Source organism: Pimephales promelas, chromosome 2, assembly GCF_988280905.1.
Source record: "Pimephales promelas chromosome 2, fPimPro1.hap1.1, whole genome shotgun sequence".
NCBI classification, from domain to species: Eukaryota; Metazoa; Chordata; class Actinopteri; order Cypriniformes; family Leuciscidae; genus Pimephales; species Pimephales promelas.
The window spans coordinates 7103683-7122583 of NC_142770.1; the positions used below are offsets into that span (position 1 = coordinate 7103683).

The 18901-nt window shown below is 36.3% G+C and overlaps 1 protein-coding gene across 1 annotated transcript in view; it reads right to left on the bottom strand.

Annotated features, from left to right (window-relative positions):
• Nucleotides 1–18901, bottom strand: part of insrb (insulin receptor b) — an 89734-nt gene continuing 70833 nt past the window's right edge. The window contains exons 4-21 of the mRNA XM_089134140.1: nucleotides 15884–16023; nucleotides 14070–14214; nucleotides 13640–13854; nucleotides 13433–13559; nucleotides 11795–12042; nucleotides 11242–11409; nucleotides 10939–11137; nucleotides 9337–9614; nucleotides 9096–9244; nucleotides 8593–8749; nucleotides 8425–8518; nucleotides 8273–8340; nucleotides 7661–7890; nucleotides 7474–7584; nucleotides 7092–7251; nucleotides 6879–7008; nucleotides 6379–6513; nucleotides 1–5532 (exon numbers count right to left, since the gene is read on the bottom strand). Coding sequence (XP_088990266.1) covers nucleotides 5178–5532; nucleotides 6379–6513; nucleotides 6879–7008; nucleotides 7092–7251; nucleotides 7474–7584; nucleotides 7661–7890; nucleotides 8273–8340; nucleotides 8425–8518; nucleotides 8593–8749; nucleotides 9096–9244; nucleotides 9337–9614; nucleotides 10939–11137; nucleotides 11242–11409; nucleotides 11795–12042; nucleotides 13433–13559; nucleotides 13640–13854; nucleotides 14070–14214; nucleotides 15884–16023 — 3109 coding nt within the window. The 3' untranslated portion in view covers nucleotides 1–5177. The remainder of the gene's footprint in view (nucleotides 5533–6378; nucleotides 6514–6878; nucleotides 7009–7091; nucleotides 7252–7473; nucleotides 7585–7660; nucleotides 7891–8272; nucleotides 8341–8424; nucleotides 8519–8592; nucleotides 8750–9095; nucleotides 9245–9336; nucleotides 9615–10938; nucleotides 11138–11241; nucleotides 11410–11794; nucleotides 12043–13432; nucleotides 13560–13639; nucleotides 13855–14069; nucleotides 14215–15883; nucleotides 16024–18901) is intronic.

An 18901-nucleotide genomic window follows, 5' to 3' on the forward strand; every position in this document is an offset into this window, starting at 1 on the left:
GCCATTTTTCCCAATAATTTTTAATTCATAAATTTCATATAAACAGTTAATTGTTGAATAATTTACACACAGCAAGATTCATTTTCATTTCATTCCAACATTTACTGTACACGTCACTGCTTGGCTCTCCTGGAAAAACTAAAACTGTCGATCCGTACTAGTTAATCATGGCACAGTTTGATCCTGGTCAGACGAATTAATTGTTTTGTTTGAATAAGTGACGGTGGTTTTCCATACGCTCGCGTACCGCAACGTAAATGGCACAATTTCAACCAGCGAAGGGAAAGTTTTGTGGGGAAAGTGTGTGTTGATGATTAAATAACATTTACAGGTGAAACTACAATACAGATGAATGACAGGACTGGGAAATCAAAACAGCTGTGGGGATCGTCTATGTGCACACAGAAAACAAACAAAAGGAAACGAGGAACAGCGGGGATAAATGAAACAAACAAAATGATGAACATTTTTTACAGGACAACAGAAGAAACAAAATACACATCACTTTCTGATCATTTAATGTTTAAACAAGCCATTTGAAAAACTATCCGTCTGTTATATATAAGCCCCAAAAGATGTCACATTTACATAAGAAATAAACATTTAACACATTCAATATTAACAAAACTTGACTTGCTGATGTAACTGGGGCCAATTCATTTCAATCCGGATTTGCTCACTGTAATCTGTGGAAGTTGTCAATCGTTTCAGATATCAATCATACGTTGATTTGTGCACGATTGTAGCTTATAATAAAGTCTGCAGTGGTCTTTTCCAGTTTTTCACATTGAAAAACAATTGTTTATTCAAACGGTCACCTCACCTTTATGAATCGCCATGTAGAGGAATTTTCCGTATAGTACAAGGAAAAGGGTAACAATTTACAAATACAAAATGCTGACAAAGGATATGCAATCATTTCTCGGATGGCAAACAAGTAGTTGTACATGAAATAAAAGAATTAAACAACAATGCAACGTCGTACAAAGAAGAACATTGGAGGCCAAAGCCTGAACGGGATGGTCATCCGATCAGCTTGGAGAGTAAAATCGATGTCGTTTATATCTCTGAATCACAGTGTAATGCCATGAACAAAAGACATCACACTTTCATTGAAAAGAAAGCTATATACATTGATAAGGTTAATTCCGTAATGTACATGAATAGTAAAAGTTTACAGTCAGTCAAAAAAGTTATTGAATTCGCCCTCCCTATTTTGACTAAAAAAATAGAACGTAATATCTCTACATGTAATACTTTTTTCCTTTTAAAAACAATAAAATACATACAATGCCTTGCGCTCGACCTGTTTCGCTCTTCTAGCTTGCTGTAGAAAACCGCATTTGGGTTGATGTGAAAATGTAATTATCAAAATTATAGTCTCTTAATTTAGATTTACACTGGGAGCTGCCAAAGTTGTTGTTTGGTGAATCTATCGTACGACGTTGGGCAGTTTGTCAAGCGCACAAAACAAGCCGTAGCATTTCCAAGAAGAGACGAGTTCAGCTTAATTCAAAATAAAAAGAAAAGAATATCATTCACATATACCAATACAGTAAAACCGAGCCAAGCATTGAGCCAAAGATGTGCTAACCTGTGTACCTATACGTCTAGAGATCTGTACAATAGGCTCCAGTATTTTGAGGATGTTGGGTGAAAAACAATCCGGTCCAGGGAGTTTGCTGGCCAGGTTTGGCTTGGAGGATACTTAGGTTTGTGCAAGGCACTACGGATCCACCAGGGGGCGCTCAATTTGTTCCCCGATACACAATGGAGAGGCAACGAAATATGCTAAACGCTTTAGAGATGCGCAAAAGGCATCGTTTTTGCAGTTGTCCATCCTTAGTTTTTCTCGTACGATTAAGCTAGCAGTGGATAATTGACGCTCCTCCGATAAACGAAACCCAACTCTCACATCTCCCTGAGGAAAAAAAAAAGTTTCTATGGCACATAGGATTGTCCGCAAGAATATTTATGAACGCACGCGTAAGGAGAGGCAGAGGTGAAGTCCGTGTTTACTAACTATGGCATTGATAGAATTTTTTTTTCACAGTAGAAAAACACAATGATAAAGACAATCACATTTGGAGCAAACAAAAAATAAACAGTGAACGATTTTTTTTTTAAATATACGAACTTGGGGGCATCAGAAAGTTTGTTCGGTAAGATATCGCAGCGAGCAAAGAAGCTATTTCCACAAACGGTTAAACACCCACTGTAGCTACGTAGCCAATAAAAAAAATATAGTATAAAAAGTAGGGCATTTTTTGCGCAACAAACTGTGATTCAGTAGTCATCCACTCTTAGGAAGTGACTTGAAAGGTTAAATTTAGCTTGAATCGCAGAAACAAAATTGCAGACTAAAGTGTTCGTGGCGTAGCTAACGACAAGTGGCTTAAAGAAAAAGTTTCTATTATTCAAATAAGTGCTTTATGTAATAGTCGATATAAAACTCCTAGCGTTACAGAGCCAAACGGTGTCCCGTACTATATTAGCTATTTTTCCCCACACAATTAGGTCTACAGTATCTTTTTTTACGTTGTACCTTTGTAATACTCCACGGTTACATTTTTTAAATGATAATTTAATCTCATTGTTGCGCAACTAAACTGGTTCTTCGTAATTCAAAACGACGAATTACGCAACCCTTTAAAGGGATTCTTTGGGTTCAAAGCTTTCTTCAAAATCAAAATATCGCCAAAGGGAAATCATTTTACGTTGGTAATTGCGAGAGAGAACCCCCCCTAGTGGTCGAATTAGGGATTGTGGACGTGGTGTTCGCTGCACCGAAACTTGTTAAAGAAATTCAAACAACTAAAGAGAGATGCATGTGGCTCTAATACATTTTCTAACAACATACTGAGGTAGACTGTGTCCAAACAACCAACAGAAAGACTTTAGCGCTAGTAAACCCACTGCGTTCTCGACCTCACCAGCTGTATCTCTCTTTAAACAAAAAAAAAAAACAAAAAACAAAAAAAAACACACAAAAGCCTTAAGAGTATTGTAATAAAAGCTAGCAGGGATTTAAATTATTATGAGAATCATTAAATAAATAAAAATATCAACAGTTGCCTTTGTAAAGATATGGTAGTCTTGTAATTTAGAAAAAAATAATATCTGCTCTGCTACAGAAAAAAAAAAACAACTTTGACTTTCTTTGTAATAGAGTATGAATAGCTACAAGTAAGTTTGATGTCTTTGATTCTGCAATGTACATCTAAAATAAAGCCAATAAGGTCGAGAAAGGGAACATTTTTTTCTATCAGGCTACGGTAAAAAAAAAAAAAAAAAAAAAAAAAAAAAAAAACGTGAGCATTATGGTGAGGAAATGGCTAATTTTTTAATTTTAGCCTCGTTCTGCCGTTTCCCTCCCAAATACCCGCAAATAAATATACATAGACAAATATACACGCACATATGTGAAATGTGCACATTTTTGATGACGACAAATAAGATGCAGTAAAAATGCCATCTCTCTTGCCTCTGGCGATGGGAGAAGGCACAAAGTTGAGGAATTGAGCGTCTGCATACGAAAGCTGTCGGCCATGACGGTTAACTGCTTTTTTTCATCGTTAAGGGGTTCATCGGGAAAAAGCGGCATCATTCTGACAGAGAGAAGGAAGCTTACCTTCCCATTGGTCTTCTATGACTTCTCTTTCTCAGAACTACAGAGTAAACGCTGTTATGTGACGACGTGCGAGAACTACACTCACTTTTGGATACTTAAACAGGTACCGGAGCCTGACAACTTACAGGAATGCTTTATTGATCCGATTCAAATATTGTCATGTCGAATTAGTATATTTCCACTGTCAAAAAACGACCCAGTATCCCTCTGGAGTCACGTTTGTTATCTTTTTTTGTCATCATTTACACTGAAAAATCAGGTAAATGGCCAATCGAGCCAAAAACTACTTTTCATATCCCACTGAAGACGACGCTCCAAAACATTCCCAAAAGCATTCTCCATAACATCACTCGGAAACCCAAACTTAAACTGAGGGATATACAACAATTCGATTTATGACAGGAAATACGAACGTTTATTCCGTTCCGTTGAGCAATCAAATGAGTGTTTTTTAATTAAATAATATTAATAATTATTATTACTTTTACTAATTCTATAATTATTGTTAATGATCCCAAAATTACAATTTTTGATCATTTTGATATTTGGTATTTCAAACTAAACCAAAAATGCTCCCCTCTGTACACTGGAATATCACTGCGAGTCGACCTGCATGTTAATTAATGCGATTGTTTTTGGTTAGACACTAAAATAAAATAAAAAAAAACAGCTCACAAAAAAATATTATTTAAAAAAAAAAAAATATTGTATAAGCAAAGCTGAAGACATTAGAAAAAGACATTAGAATTATGTACAAAAGTTCAGATGTTGTGGATAGTATATTTAAAATACTGATACCTATAATACCCACTTTATATCAGAGCAGCAGCTATTGGTCAGTCTGAGTAACTCTTTTGTCCAATTCGTAACTGTTAAATATCCTTCAGCCGGTAAAAAGGACACAGGAGTAAAAAGCTCAGAAGAAAATAAAATAATAAAAGCAAATAAATTAAACCTCATTCACCAGAAAACCATGTGAAAATCATCTATGTGAATTCAGGAATTCTCCAGGACAAAATAAAAATTCATTCCTCTAGAAAACAAAAGTTTGTTCTAAAAGAATATAAGCCATCCCACAGTTCCACACTGTAAAGTCATTGTTCTAAAGAAATTAACACAAGCATTGATAGACACTTCTCTTTTTTTATAGGCCACATAATAAAAGGCCACTATCTCAAAAGATTTCCACTTACAAAAACAAAACAAAAAGACAGACAGGAAATAAGCATCCAGGGAAAAGGAAGTGGACTTTGAGGTGATGTAGCTGAAGCAGCTTTTCTGGTTGATTTAGTCATGTTCACAGTTTGCCCAACCAAACTGTCTTGGAAACTTGGCAAAAGTGTAAAAGTGTCAGAAAGCGTATGGTGTGCCGGATGATAAAACGTCCATTTTCGTTGTAACCATACTAGTGTAGCGTGAGACAGAAACGACGACAACAACAAAAAAGACCTGAGATCTGTGTATCTTTAAGGGCCTCTGCAAAAATAACACATTTAAAAACTTTTATTAAAAAAAAAAAACGAGAGAGGAAAAGCCGAGGCAAATGTTAGGACGGACTAGATCTGGGTAAAGACAGAATTCTTCCGTTTTTCTTTCCACCGTTCATATGCGTATAGGGCACGTGCTCCTCGTAATTGCCCCGTAGGCCCACCGAGGGGCCGTTGTCTCTACTGAGGCTCTCCTCGCGTTGGGTATAGGATGAGGGGTCCAGTGGTATGCTCTCCATGTTCTCGAAGTCCATATCGAAATCCTCGCTCTCAGGCAATTTGTTCTCCTCGCTGTAGAAGAAGGAGACCTCATGGAAAGTGGGATGCAGGTCCTCCTTGATCATCTCGATGATCTCGTGGAAGGTGGGCCGCATCTTCGGGTTGTACTGCCAACACATCTGCATGAGGCTGTGTCTGGGAGAAGAGTTAGAGAGAGAGAAGACAATCTTACTACTTAAATCTCCATCTCCAAGCCTCATGTCTCCTTGATGGGTGTGAATTATTAAAATATTTTGTAGTGTTTTTGACCTTGGCTGCTTTAAACTTGCTGAAAGTGTTCAAAGCGGTGATTAAGTTTTCCACAATGAGGCAATATTTGCCCCCTTGAACTGATTTTAAGGGAATTCTCATCTTTTATAAGGGCATTTTTTCCTAAGCTTATTAGATGTATGCAGCATCTTTTGTCAAACGGTTCGATTTAATCAAAGAATAATTAGATGCTGTAACCAATCAAAATTAATTGAAAACACCAAAAAAAAAAACCAAGATGGTCCTCACTGCAGAACATGAAATCAAGGGGGAGGAGTTGGATCCAGATCCAACTCCTCCCACCTCACATATACCTAAACCTATCCATCTCCGCCCCCGATCCCTAACCCCACCCCTAATCCTACTCAAATCCACCCCCCCATCCCTAACCCCACCCCTAATCCTATCCATCTCCGCCCCCGATCCCTAACCCCACCCCTAATCCTACCCAAATCCGCCCCCCCATCCCTAACCCCACCCCTAATCCTATCCATCTCCAACCCTGATCCTACCCAACTCCACCCCTTAGATCTGGATCCAACTACTCCCACCTTACATATACCTAAACCTACCCATCTCCGCCCCCTGATCCCTAACCCCACCCCTAATCCTACCCATCTCCACCCCCGATCCCTAACCCTGGGAATGAATACTTAGGGTAAACCAGCAAAATATCATGATGGTCTAACATGGTCTTTTCAGCAAAGTTTTCTCCAAAGTGTCGGTACTTACATTCTCTCCAGGCAGTTCTCCGGTCTGTCCAGGTATCCCCCATCCATGACAAACTTGAGCACTTGCTCGTTGGACAGTCCCTGGTAAGGCTGCTCGGCAAGCGTGCTGATCTCCCATAATACCACTCCAAAAGACCTGAAAGTGGACAGACTTTTAATTACAGTACTGCAAACTCAATAAGCTGGGACTGATCACATTTCCTTTCATTTAGCTGGAACCTCTGTCCCCTAACCCAGGAGTGTCCAATCCTACTCTTGGAGGGACCGTGTCTAGCAGACTTATCTCAATCCTGGCTCCGACACCCTTGCCTGGGAGTTTCTAGTAATCTCAAAGACATTAATTCGATGGTTTAGGTATGTTAAATTGGGATCGGCACTAAACTCGGAGGATAGTGGCACTCCAGGAACAGAAATGGAAAGCCCAACAGGATCAGCAAGGAATTTCTTGACTAGTTGCTTGCAGGTGTTCCCCAAATCCCCAAAACCCAAAGAAATACCCACCAGCAGTCAGAGTGAGCGGTGAAAACGCCATCTTTTAGAGATTCAGGCGCCATCCATCTGACGGGCAGCAAGCCTTTCCCGCCCTTGCGATAATAATCAGTCTCATAGATATCCCGTGTCATTCCAAAATCTGCAATAAAAACCAAAATCAGGATCTTTTACCCTTTGAACCTCATGTTTGACCCTGAATATGCTCAATTCTGGTCTGCTTACCTCCAATTTTCACAGTGTAATCTTCAGCCACCATGCAGTTTCTGGCAGCGAGGTCTCTGTGGACAAACTTTTTAGCATTGAGGTATGCCATACCGTCTGCTATCTCCGCTGCCATTTGGATAATCTCCTTCAGGGTTGGTGGCGGACGGCCTGGGTTATTCTGTAACAACAAAACAAAACAAGGAATACTTTTAATAATTGTTTGTGATGTCTTGTGGACTCATCAAGCCATTGAAGCTGAAGGGAAACTGGGTTATTTAGCATCAAAATGGCAACATTTAAAATAACTTTACTGTTATAATGCCCTCAGTGAGGGTTAACAAAATTGGGGGCTCGTCCGGGATATGACAATTGGGGATACAACAGAAACAGGAAGTCTTACTTCAGAATCAGGTCTCAGGCTACGCAGGTAGCTTTTCAAATCTCCGTGCGTCATCAATTCCATGACGACCAACGATGGTTGCCCCTTAGATACCACACCGAGCAAGCGGACCTAGGAGAACACGTCAGACATTTAGACAAGGTTGTTTTCGCCTGGATTATTCCGGTTCAAGGACATCCACACTCACCACATGATGGCAGCTAAATGCTTTCATAACTGAAGCCTCGTTGAGGAACTCGATCCTCTCGCGCAGACTTGCAGACTCGTTGACGGTTTTTACGGCCACTCGCGTCTCCGGCTCGCCCTTCACTATGTCTTTAGCGATGCCTTCGTACACCATTCCGAACGATCCCTGACCGAGCTCTTTAAAAACGTTGATCTTCTCCCGAGGCACTTCCCATTCGTCTGGGATGTAAACTGCGAACATACAAACTCAGTATTACTATCACAAAGCAGAGGTGGACGCATTTGATCTGATAATCCCAACTATTTTTGATGTTTAGTTTATTTCTTCAATTAATTGAAGCAAAATTTTAATTCCTGTGTTATATTTTGTTTTGCTTACCAAAAAAGAAAGCTATTGCTGCATATAACAACTATTCTAATTAGTCAGTTGGTTATTTCTTTGACTGATTTGAAAAAATTTCCAAACTTTATTTCCAAGCTTTTAGTCTTGCTGTGCGTGAAATGTAAAATTAAAGGCTATAAAAATGTAAGAATAAGCACACATTTATCATTTGTTGACAATCTTTTAATTATCGATTTTATTAATTGGGTTAAATCTAAAATTCTATCTTACCATCATTTGCACTTAAATATTCTGGGTTCGAGGAAGCAATTAATGGGCCAGTCGGTCCTTCAGTTTGTCTGGGAGAAAAAAAAAAACATTATACATGAGAGCACTGTCTATATGACAAATAAGGGCTTAACGTAAGAGTGTCTTATACATACTTCTTCTTAAGGACAACAAAGACTGTACTGGCCAGAAACAACAGTACAATGAAGCAGATAACTGGGCCAATGATGATTTTCATGTTCATTTCCCCTGCAAAAACATGTATATTAGAGACTATAGTGGACAAATGAACAGGAAAAAAATATAAACACTCTAAAGCTTACTGTCTTGAACAGAAAAGTACACAGGCTCCGTCCAGGAACCGTTGCCGGCCAGCGAGGTGGCGCGGACTCTCACACTGTAATTCCCAGGAAGCACTACTCTTAATCGACACCCATGAATTTTCTCATAAGCGATTCTGGACACACAGATTTGATCCTCCTAAGGGACAAGAAATTAAAAAGAAAAAATTAAGCAAAGGCATAAAATTATATCAAATTATATATATATATATATATAACATGTCATTATATAAAAAATATGTATTTAATATACCATATTTATGCACGCATGTATGTGTGTGTACATATACATATATATATATATATATATATACACACACACACACACAGGGCTTGACATTAAGCCTTGTCATGTGCTTGAGCAATTTTTTTTTTTTTGTGGTATAAATATAAGTTATTCTAAAATATTATTCTCATCAATGTTGTATATGTATATTTTGAATCATAGAAATATTGACTTTCTTTAGAATTAATTAAACACCTACATAGCTATCTGACATCCTCAGGAACTTGACTTCATATAGTATGATCAAGCCGTTGGGTGCTCTCGGTTCCTGCCATTTGATGGAGACGAATTCCGGTTCGTCAGGAATAAACTCATGAGTCACTGGCCCGACAATGTTGTCCGATTTTACTAGGAACACAGACGGGAAGGCGACACATTACAACATGAATCCAAAGCTTTCTGTATCCTGTATTATGTGAAAGGCGGTCCGGTGGGCTTACGTTCAGGCAGTGTGCGGGCGTGGACGTATGTAGGCATGCTGCAGCGGTTCTGGTCTGTGGGGTGGTTGCAGGCCTGGATCTCGATCTGGTAGCTGGTGAAGTGGAGCAGGCCGGAGATGACCGTGGACTCTTTGGAGCTGGCTTTGAACACCATCTTCCGGCTCTTGTCCTCCTCTGGGATTGAAGTGGTGGCAAAGTTGGGCAGGCTGGATGGTGTAATCGCAAAATTCGGCAACGTAGCATTGGCTACGCCCACTGAGCGGCGCCGTCGGTGGGGCCTACGGGGTTGACAGGGAAAAATGAGTTTCAGTCAGAGCGAACAGACCTAAACAAACATCCTAATTGTTTTAGCTCTAATGCTGGTTAGTTGTGTTTTCTGGCCAGCTTTAAAAAATAAATAGTACTGCCAATATTTATTGTAAAATCAGTAATTTACGTGGTCAAATGGTCACTTGCTGTCTAAATGGGCATTTCTTGGGCAGAATAAGCTGCAATGTGGCTATAAAAAAGTAGATGGCGCTATAGAACAGTAATATTGCCATTTGATACCACAGCGATCTATTCATGGGATTAACCCACAGCAAGACACCAGGTCTTAATGGCTGCTTTCCAGACTGGCACATACGAAATGTATATGTCCTACGGGATGGTGCTTACAAGGAAGAATGGACAGGAACCATTAATCGCTTCAGAGAGGAAATGCACAAGGTGTACCGTGTACAGAGTGACCAATGTGGCAGATGGATAGAGCGTATCATGCTTTGTGTTTCTGCAATAAAGTTGGCTTCCAAAACGGTTACAAATGGGAGCAATTGCGCAGTCATCTGCGTTTAACTACATATAAAATAGTAATTAATTGTAATAAACACATTTAATACAGGTTGAAAAAAATCTATTCATTGAAATTATAATATAATTGTATTAAGAATACAAATAGTAAATATTAAATAAATAGCTGATAAATTATTAAATAGCTGATAAAAAACAGAATTAAAAGTATTAACTATTAATATTTTTTCTTATTTGAAATAAAGCTGCAATAAATTATAAATATCACATAAATTAAACTGTTAATTATAGTATCCAGTTAAAAAAAATAACATTAAATAATTAAATATTAATATTATATAAAAAATTTAAAATATGATTTAATATTAAAATATTATATTAAAATATTAAATAGCTGATAATAAAGATGATTATAAAAAGATAAAACCAGCATCATGTTATAAAATAACTATATATTGTGTGTATTTATATATATATATATATGTAGATAGATAGATAGATAGAGAGTCATTAAAATAACGCTAAATTTAAAACTGATTTTTTTCACTGATACTTTAATATTAGAATATATTCTTGTATAATATTATTATATAATACTTATAATATATTCTTGTATAATATTATTATATAAAAGTTATCAGTCTGAGTTACCCGTCATAACATTAAAATAATGAGCAATTTATCAGTATTCTGCTGACACACGTGACCTATGTACTGTGTATTTTTATGTGTACGTGAAAATGTAATTTACAAGGGAATGACTGCTGATGCCAGGACCGTTCTAAACGCATAAATCCTAGTCGTGTTGTGTACCTGGGTTCAAACACTTCATTGTGGAGGTAGTTCTCAAAGGTCTTGCGGAATTCAGACTCTTCTGCCTCTTTCTTCAACTGCGTCTCTGTTTTGGGGCAGGCGCAGTTGCGCCCCTTCTTGTCGGGCACCTCCGTTTGGTTCCCCTTCTGGTCTTCTTCGATGTGATGGTGTGTAGGCATAAGGGACGGCACTTTCATGCCTGTATAGTGGACACAAAGAACTTAATGAGCAATTGGACGTCTGACGGTACAGGCGGATCCATGGCTCGCCGCTTGAAGGAACACAAACATACTGGCGATCTACCTTGCTGGCAGTAGTCGAACTTGTAGTGCGTGATGTCCTCGTTCTGCTTCTGGCAGTAGACGATGTAGTGGGTGATGTTTCCGTTGGGATCGGAGGGCGGCTTCCACTTCAGAATGATCTGCGTGGAGGAGTTGGACCAGGAAAAGGGGTCCAGTGGGACTGAGGGTCCTGTTACACATTAGAAACAGAGCAGCTTCAGCTTTCGCTTCTCAGATGACAAGCCTTCACGAGTCAGTTCATTCACATCACGCTACAGGGTTGATGGACTGAGAAGAAACTGTTGCGTACATACACACACACATTGCAATTTCAAATGAATTTACATTCAAATTGTAAGTATAAAAATAGTCATTTGAAGAAAATCAATATGCATTTGTAACATATTTATGGATGTATATAAAAGTATTGGGACACCCCTCCAAATCCTTCAATTATTCTAGTTAGATATTTATTACAATTACATGTATATTTGTGTGCACATCGTATTGCTTGCTGTTGCTTAAGAATCAAAATAATGAGAAGAACCTCCACGTCCTCGGCTGCGATAACTTACGCGTGGCGTTGGTGCGGATGTAGATGATCTCGCTCTTGGCCCCGCGGACCTGGTGGTCTTCAGAGGCGGCGAGTTGGGTTTTGACCATGACGGCGTACTGGGTCCAGGGCTTCAGAGGCATGATGAGGTGACCCGGCTCTATCTGGTTGCCCTCGGTGACGCGCTGCGGGGGCTCCACGTCAGCGATCGCCCAACTGTTCGAGCCACAGGCGTCCTGTCCGTCATATTCAGTCACGTTCCTATAGGGACTGAATGGGACGAGAGACGATATGTTCTCATGCTTTCATAGATGATGTCATTTATATACACAGCACTTGGAACCAATTACTGTTAAATATAATAATGTTTTAAGAAAAAAATACTTTTAACATTAGTATTAACTAATTATAATGAAATACACAAAAAAGCAATTAAGTGCATTAATTCATTATTATTTAATTATTACTTTTATCAAGTGTTAAATAGTTAGGTTTTACATTCTTTCAATGGTTAAAGCAATTCACTCAAGATTAATAAATTAAGATGTATTTTTTTATAATATTTAGTTATATATTTTACCAAGTAATCACAATTATAATTAAAATGTGTTTAGTAATAATTATTAAGCATAATAAAATATATAATAATGAATTTTATTAGCCAATTCTAAAAAAATAAATAAATAGCAATTTCAATGTTTTACAGAAGTAACATTTTTATTAGCAAATTCTAATCACTAATAATAATTAGGGCTGTGCAAAAATTAATTGCGATTAATCGCATCCAAAATAAAAGTTTGTGTTTACATAATATATTTGTGTGTGCTGTGTATAATTATTTTGTATATGTAAATACATATGCATGCATGTATATATTTAAGAATTATTTGCGCTTAAATTCTATACAAAATCTATATTATATAAATATTTTATATATGAATAAATCATTTTCTTAAATTTATACATGCATGTGTGTGTATTTATATATACAAAATAATCATACACAGCACACACAAATATTTTATGTAAACACAGACTTTTATTTTGGATTCGATTAATCGCAATTAATTTTTGCACAGCCCTAATAATAATGAATATTTTTATTTTTAAAATAAAATAATTAACACTTTCAAGTTCAAAGCATTTTAAAAAATGTGTAAAAACGAGTATGACATAAAATATAATTTGTATTAATTAATAACAGTTAAATAAATGATATATAAATAGTATTTATTCATAGAATTGTTTTATAGAATTTATTAAACAAATTTTTTTTGTTTTATTAAATTTATTTGTTCTATTATTTATATATAATACGTTGATGCTTTGGCAACATTGTGTTACACAGTCATGCTAATAAAGCTAAATTGAAATTGTATTTTAATAATACTTTTGTAAACTTTATAAGTAAATAAAAACAAAACTTGGTCATATCCCAGACATAAACACAAAATAATTCTATGCATAAAAGTAACAATTTCAACCAAACTGAAAATCTAAATACAACCTCAATCAAAAATAAATGTGTGACATTTTCAAAACTATAATGACAGTTATTCAGTTCAGGAGTCCAGGAACAACATGGTGGTTCAGATTTCAGGCTTCATTTGGGTCAGATCAAGGCAATATCCCGATAGTGAAGTATAACAAAAAAACTCACGCTTCCTTATAGAAGACCATGAATCCCAGCAGGTCTCTGAAGTCTGAGGGCCAGAACGGCTCCCACCTGATGAGGATCTTGTTGTGGGATGTGCGGATTTGTGTAAATTTCAGAACTTGGTTTTCACCTGTAAGAGAGGTTCGATATGAGGTCTGGTTTGACATAAAGCTCAAGCTCCAGTGAAACCAAAAGCACTGTGGGTCTTACAGAAGGCCTGGTCTCCATAAGCTGGGATGCTGATCTCGTTTTTAGGGATCCTGTCCTTGGTCCCGGTCACCTCTTCCATTCGGAGGATCTCAGACTTGCAGAGTTTGGTGTTGTGGAGGAAGAACATCCTGCCGTTGAGGATGGTGAGGTTGTGTTTGGACCAGTCCCACAGTTGCCGCATGTTCTGGTTGTCCATGGCGTAGAACGAAAAGTTCCTAGAAACAATGACGGTACACAAATATCTAGTAGTCGTCCAGCGTTTTTTTTTTTTCAATTATCGGTATGTTTTTTTTTGTTTGGGCGATGTTTATTTTGACAGTGAGCAGGACTTTTATTTTGACAGCGCTGAGAACAAGACATTGGCATTTAAAAAAAAATCAATCACTACAAATGACAGTCACTTGTAACTCAGCAGTGATGTCTCACATACCCGGCTTCCAGCGCTTCCCCGCGAATAACACGCAGCTTGCGGAAGAAGGACAGGGAGACGAGAGCGTAGGCTCTGCGGATGCTCAGGTAACCCGTGATCTCCTCCAGCTGACCCAGACTGGTCTCCAGCTCCGCCGCGATATTGTCTGAGGAACAGAACATGCTTTATATGTGCATGAAACTTCACACGATTTCATTTCACACATCCTGCTATTTAGATACATACTACTGTGTGCAAAAACAAACTACTTATTCGGCTATCTGAAATGCTTGACTCTAATTGGTCAATCATGGCAATCAGAAAACAGTTTTGTATAATGATGCTCAATTTCTAAATATGTTTAATTTTTTTTATTTTTTTTATAAATATATAAAATGACTATTATTCTATAAATATTTGGATTTATTTTGCCTTTTTTTGGTCAAATAATCTATATCTATATCTATCTATCTATCTATCTATCTATCTATATATATATATATATTATATATATATATATATATATTAGGACTGTGCAATGATTAATTGCGATTAATCGGATCCAAAATAAAAGTTTGTGTTTACATGATATATTTGTGTGTGCCGTGTATGATTATTTTGTATATATAAATACACACACATGCATGTATATATTTAAGAAAATGTATTTTCATATATATAAAATATTCACATTTATATATAATATAGATTATATATATATATATATATATATACATACACACACAAATATTTTTTATTAAAAAATATTTGTGTATTTGGATTCATTATTATTCGTTATACAAAAATAGAATAATTACAAACCATTTATTTTTATATTCTGTGGTCCGATTTATATTTTTTATTTATTTTAAATGTTATATTATATTATTCTTATATATATATATATATATATATACATACACACAGTATTTAAAAATTCTTAAATATATACATGCATGCATATGTATTTATATATACAAAATAATCATACACAGCACACACACATATATTATGTAAACACAAACTTTTATTTTGGATGCAATTAATCTTTGCACAGCCCTAATATATTTATTTTAAAATAATAATATGTATTAATTTAAGTTTTTTTTTTAAATAAAGATATTTTGAAGTTCAAATAATTGGCCCAATAAGCATTCAAAATGGTTTAAAATAAATATAACATTAAGATTCTTAGTATTTTGAAAATTTGGCTAAAGGATAAAACAGGCTAAAATAAACCTTTTTTTTTTAAACATTACAAAATATGTAATACTAAAATAAAACTGAATAAAATCTTGTTTTTATCTATAAAAATATTTTTATACACATTTATAAATACATTAATATTAATATAACTATAAATATTTTACATATTTAGATTTAATTTTTACATACATTTAATTTCATTTTCAGCTGTCTAGTTAGGATAAATATTTTATGTTTTTATCATTTTTTTTATAATGTTTTTAGAATGAATTCATTTAAAACGTCATGTAACATTATATCCTTATAAATATATAAAATTATAAATAAACTGTATTTTTATTTTTAAATTGCATTTTTTTAAAAAAAATATTTGTGTATTTGGATTCATTATTATTAAAAAATAGACAAAAATAGAATAATTATAAGCCATTTATTTTTATATTCTGTAGTCCAATTTATATTTTTTATTTATTTAAATGTTATATTATATTATATTATTCTTTATTAATTGCTATTTGTTATTTTTTAATAATGAATAATAAATTAAAACAGAAAAAAAAGTGCAAAAGATTCAAGATTCATGTGCGTAAATGCAATGAATATGCGTATTCAAAGTGTCCGATACTCACTTCCTCCGCTGATCTTGATCATCAGACTGCCGTTGAGGACCGTACAGCCCCGCAGAGCCTGAGCTGCCATGACCGAGTCCACAGTCTTCACCCCCGTACACAGTTTGGGACATCGACCGGCACATGGCGTGCAGTTCAACCTGATGACAGCATGACAGCCATGTTTTTAATTAAGAGCAAAGACACGGTCTGGCTGTTGCTTTACAAATGCATTCGCCATGATGTCACCAGCTGGCACGTCTTTTTACGATTGCCCAAACATATTGTTCCCTCATCATGTCACCTGCGCTGTTGTTGTGTTTGGAACGATCCCAAACGCGGTGTAACGGTATCGTGGGCTCCATTCAAGCTGTAATGCTGCAATGCATCTGAATTGAAAAGGCCACTGAGGGCAAACGTGAAAACAATCCCACGGAGAAAAAAACAAAATACCACAGATAGTTGTGTTGGCCTTGAAGTATGCAAGCTCCACATCACGGCAAACACCCATATAAAGATGAGGCCTTTTGATGCAAGAATGGGCAAATGCACTGAAAGAAATAATCGCGTAATGAATCCCTGCGACGCAGCTGATCTGTATAATTCTGCTGCTTAATTTGATCACTTTTTGACAAAACAAGAGAGAGTAACGTTATGTAATCGCACTCAAATCGCTAAAATGCAGCAATGGGTGGGAGAGGAATTTACTGCTATTTTTCCAAATTAATTTAGAGCTTTCATATTCGACTTTACACAAAAAAACAGGTCAAGAATGCCGGCACAAAACAAAAACGTATGTATAAACACACACATACTGTACATATATATATATATATATATATATCTTTTACATGTGTACATTTACACATACATATTTTTTAGGTGCATAAATGCAATCAAATAATTGGCCTAAAATATTCATTGCACTTCAAAAAAATAAAAAAATTTTGGACTTAAAGGGATAGTTCACTTTGAAATAAATTTTTGATATGTTTTAGCGTACCTCAAGGGCATCCAAGGTGTAGGTGTGTTTGTTTCAGCAGTATTTTCAATTTTGATATTTTTAGGTCAAACCGTTCTTGTCTGCCAGTCATATAATGGAGGTCTATGGTCACCACCTCAAAGAGCATGCACAGAGAAGTCCAAATTAAACATGATTTAATGACTCGTAAATGTAAGTGCACATTGATGGCCTAAGACACGAAACGAGCGGTTTGTGTGAGAAAACGAACAGCATGCTGCTGCTCTCTGTGTTTTTCAGTCGTCTCCGGGCGCATTCATATGTAAATGTGTCCATTAGATTGAAAGATCTGAAAAAACACCCATACATTTACCCACCCATGGATCCTCCCCTCGAAGAAACAGGGTTGAAAGTGGACAAAAGAGCCGGATTAAAACACCATGTGTAAACAGGAATGTGTCTCCCTCGTCTACTTGTGATCCGATCGACCAAAATGCATCTTGATAACAGATGTAAACAGGGCTTTATGTCTGGATTCAAAGAATCTGCTAATAAGAGTCATTTTGAGGAATCAGATTACACTAGTCGCACTTTATGTGTTTGATTCGCTAAAAAAAATCGGCTCATAAGAGTCATTCAGGAATCAGATTACACTAGTCGCATTGTATGTGTTTGATTCGCTAAAAAGAATCGGCTCATAAGAGTCATTCAGGAATCAGATTACACTAGTCGCATTGTATGTGTTTGATTCGCTAAAAAGAATCGGCTCATAAGAGTCATTCAGGAATCAGATTACACTAGTCGCATTGTATGTGTTTGATTCGCTAAAAAGAATCGGCTCATAAGAGTCATTCAGGAATCAGATTACACTAGTCGCATTGTATGTGTTTGATTCGCTAATAAGAATCTGCTAATAAGAGTCATTTTGAGGAATTGGATTACACTAGTCGCATTGTATGTGTTTGATTTGCTAAAAAGAATCGGCTCATAAGAGTCATTCAGGAATCAGATTACACTAGTCTCATTGTATGTGTTTGATTCACTAAAAAGAATCGGCTCATAAGAGTCATTCAGGAATCAGATTACATCAGTCACTATTTGGATTCAAAAGAATCGAGGATTGTCGCATTGTATGTGTTTGATTCACTAAAAAGAATCGGCTCATAAGAGTCATTCAGCAATCAGATTACACTAGTCGCATTGTATGTGTTTGATTCGCTAATAAGAATCTGCTAATAAGAGTCATTTTGAGGAATCGGATTACACTAGTCGCATTGTATGTGTTTGATTTGCTAAAACGAATCGGCTCATAAGAGTCATTCAGGAATCAGATTACACTAGTCTCATTGTATGTGTTTGATTCACTAAAAAGAATCGGCTCATAAGAGTCATTCAGGAATCAGATTACACCAGTCACTATTTGGATTCAAAAGAATCGGAGATTGTCGCATTGTATGTGTTTGATTCACTAAAAAGAATCGGCTCATAAGAGTCATTCGGGAATCAGATTACACTAGTCGCACTGTTTGTGTTTGATTCGCTAAAAAGAATCCGCTAATAAGAGTCATTTTGAGGAATCAGATTACACTAGTCGCATTGTATGTGTTTGATTCACTAAAAAGAATCGGCTCATAAGAGTCATTCAGGAATCAGATTACACTAGTCTCATTGTATGTGTTTGATTCACTAAAAAGAATCGGCTCATAAGAGTCATTCAGGAATCGGATTACACCAGTCACTATTTGGATTCAAAAGAATCGAGGATTGTCGCATTGTATGTGTTTGATTCACTAAAAAGAATCGGCTCATAAGAGTCATTCAGCAATCAGATTACACTAGTCGCATTGTATGTGTTTGATTCGCTAATAAGAATCTGCTAATAAGAGTCATTTTGAGGAATCGGATTACACTAGTCGCATTGTATGTGTTTGATTTGCTAAAACGAATCGGCTCATAAGAGTCATTCAGGAATCAGATTACACTAGTCTCATTGTATGTGTTTGATTCACTAAAAAGAATCGGCTCATAAGAGTCATTCAGGAATCAGATTACACCAGTCACTATTTGGATTCAAAAGA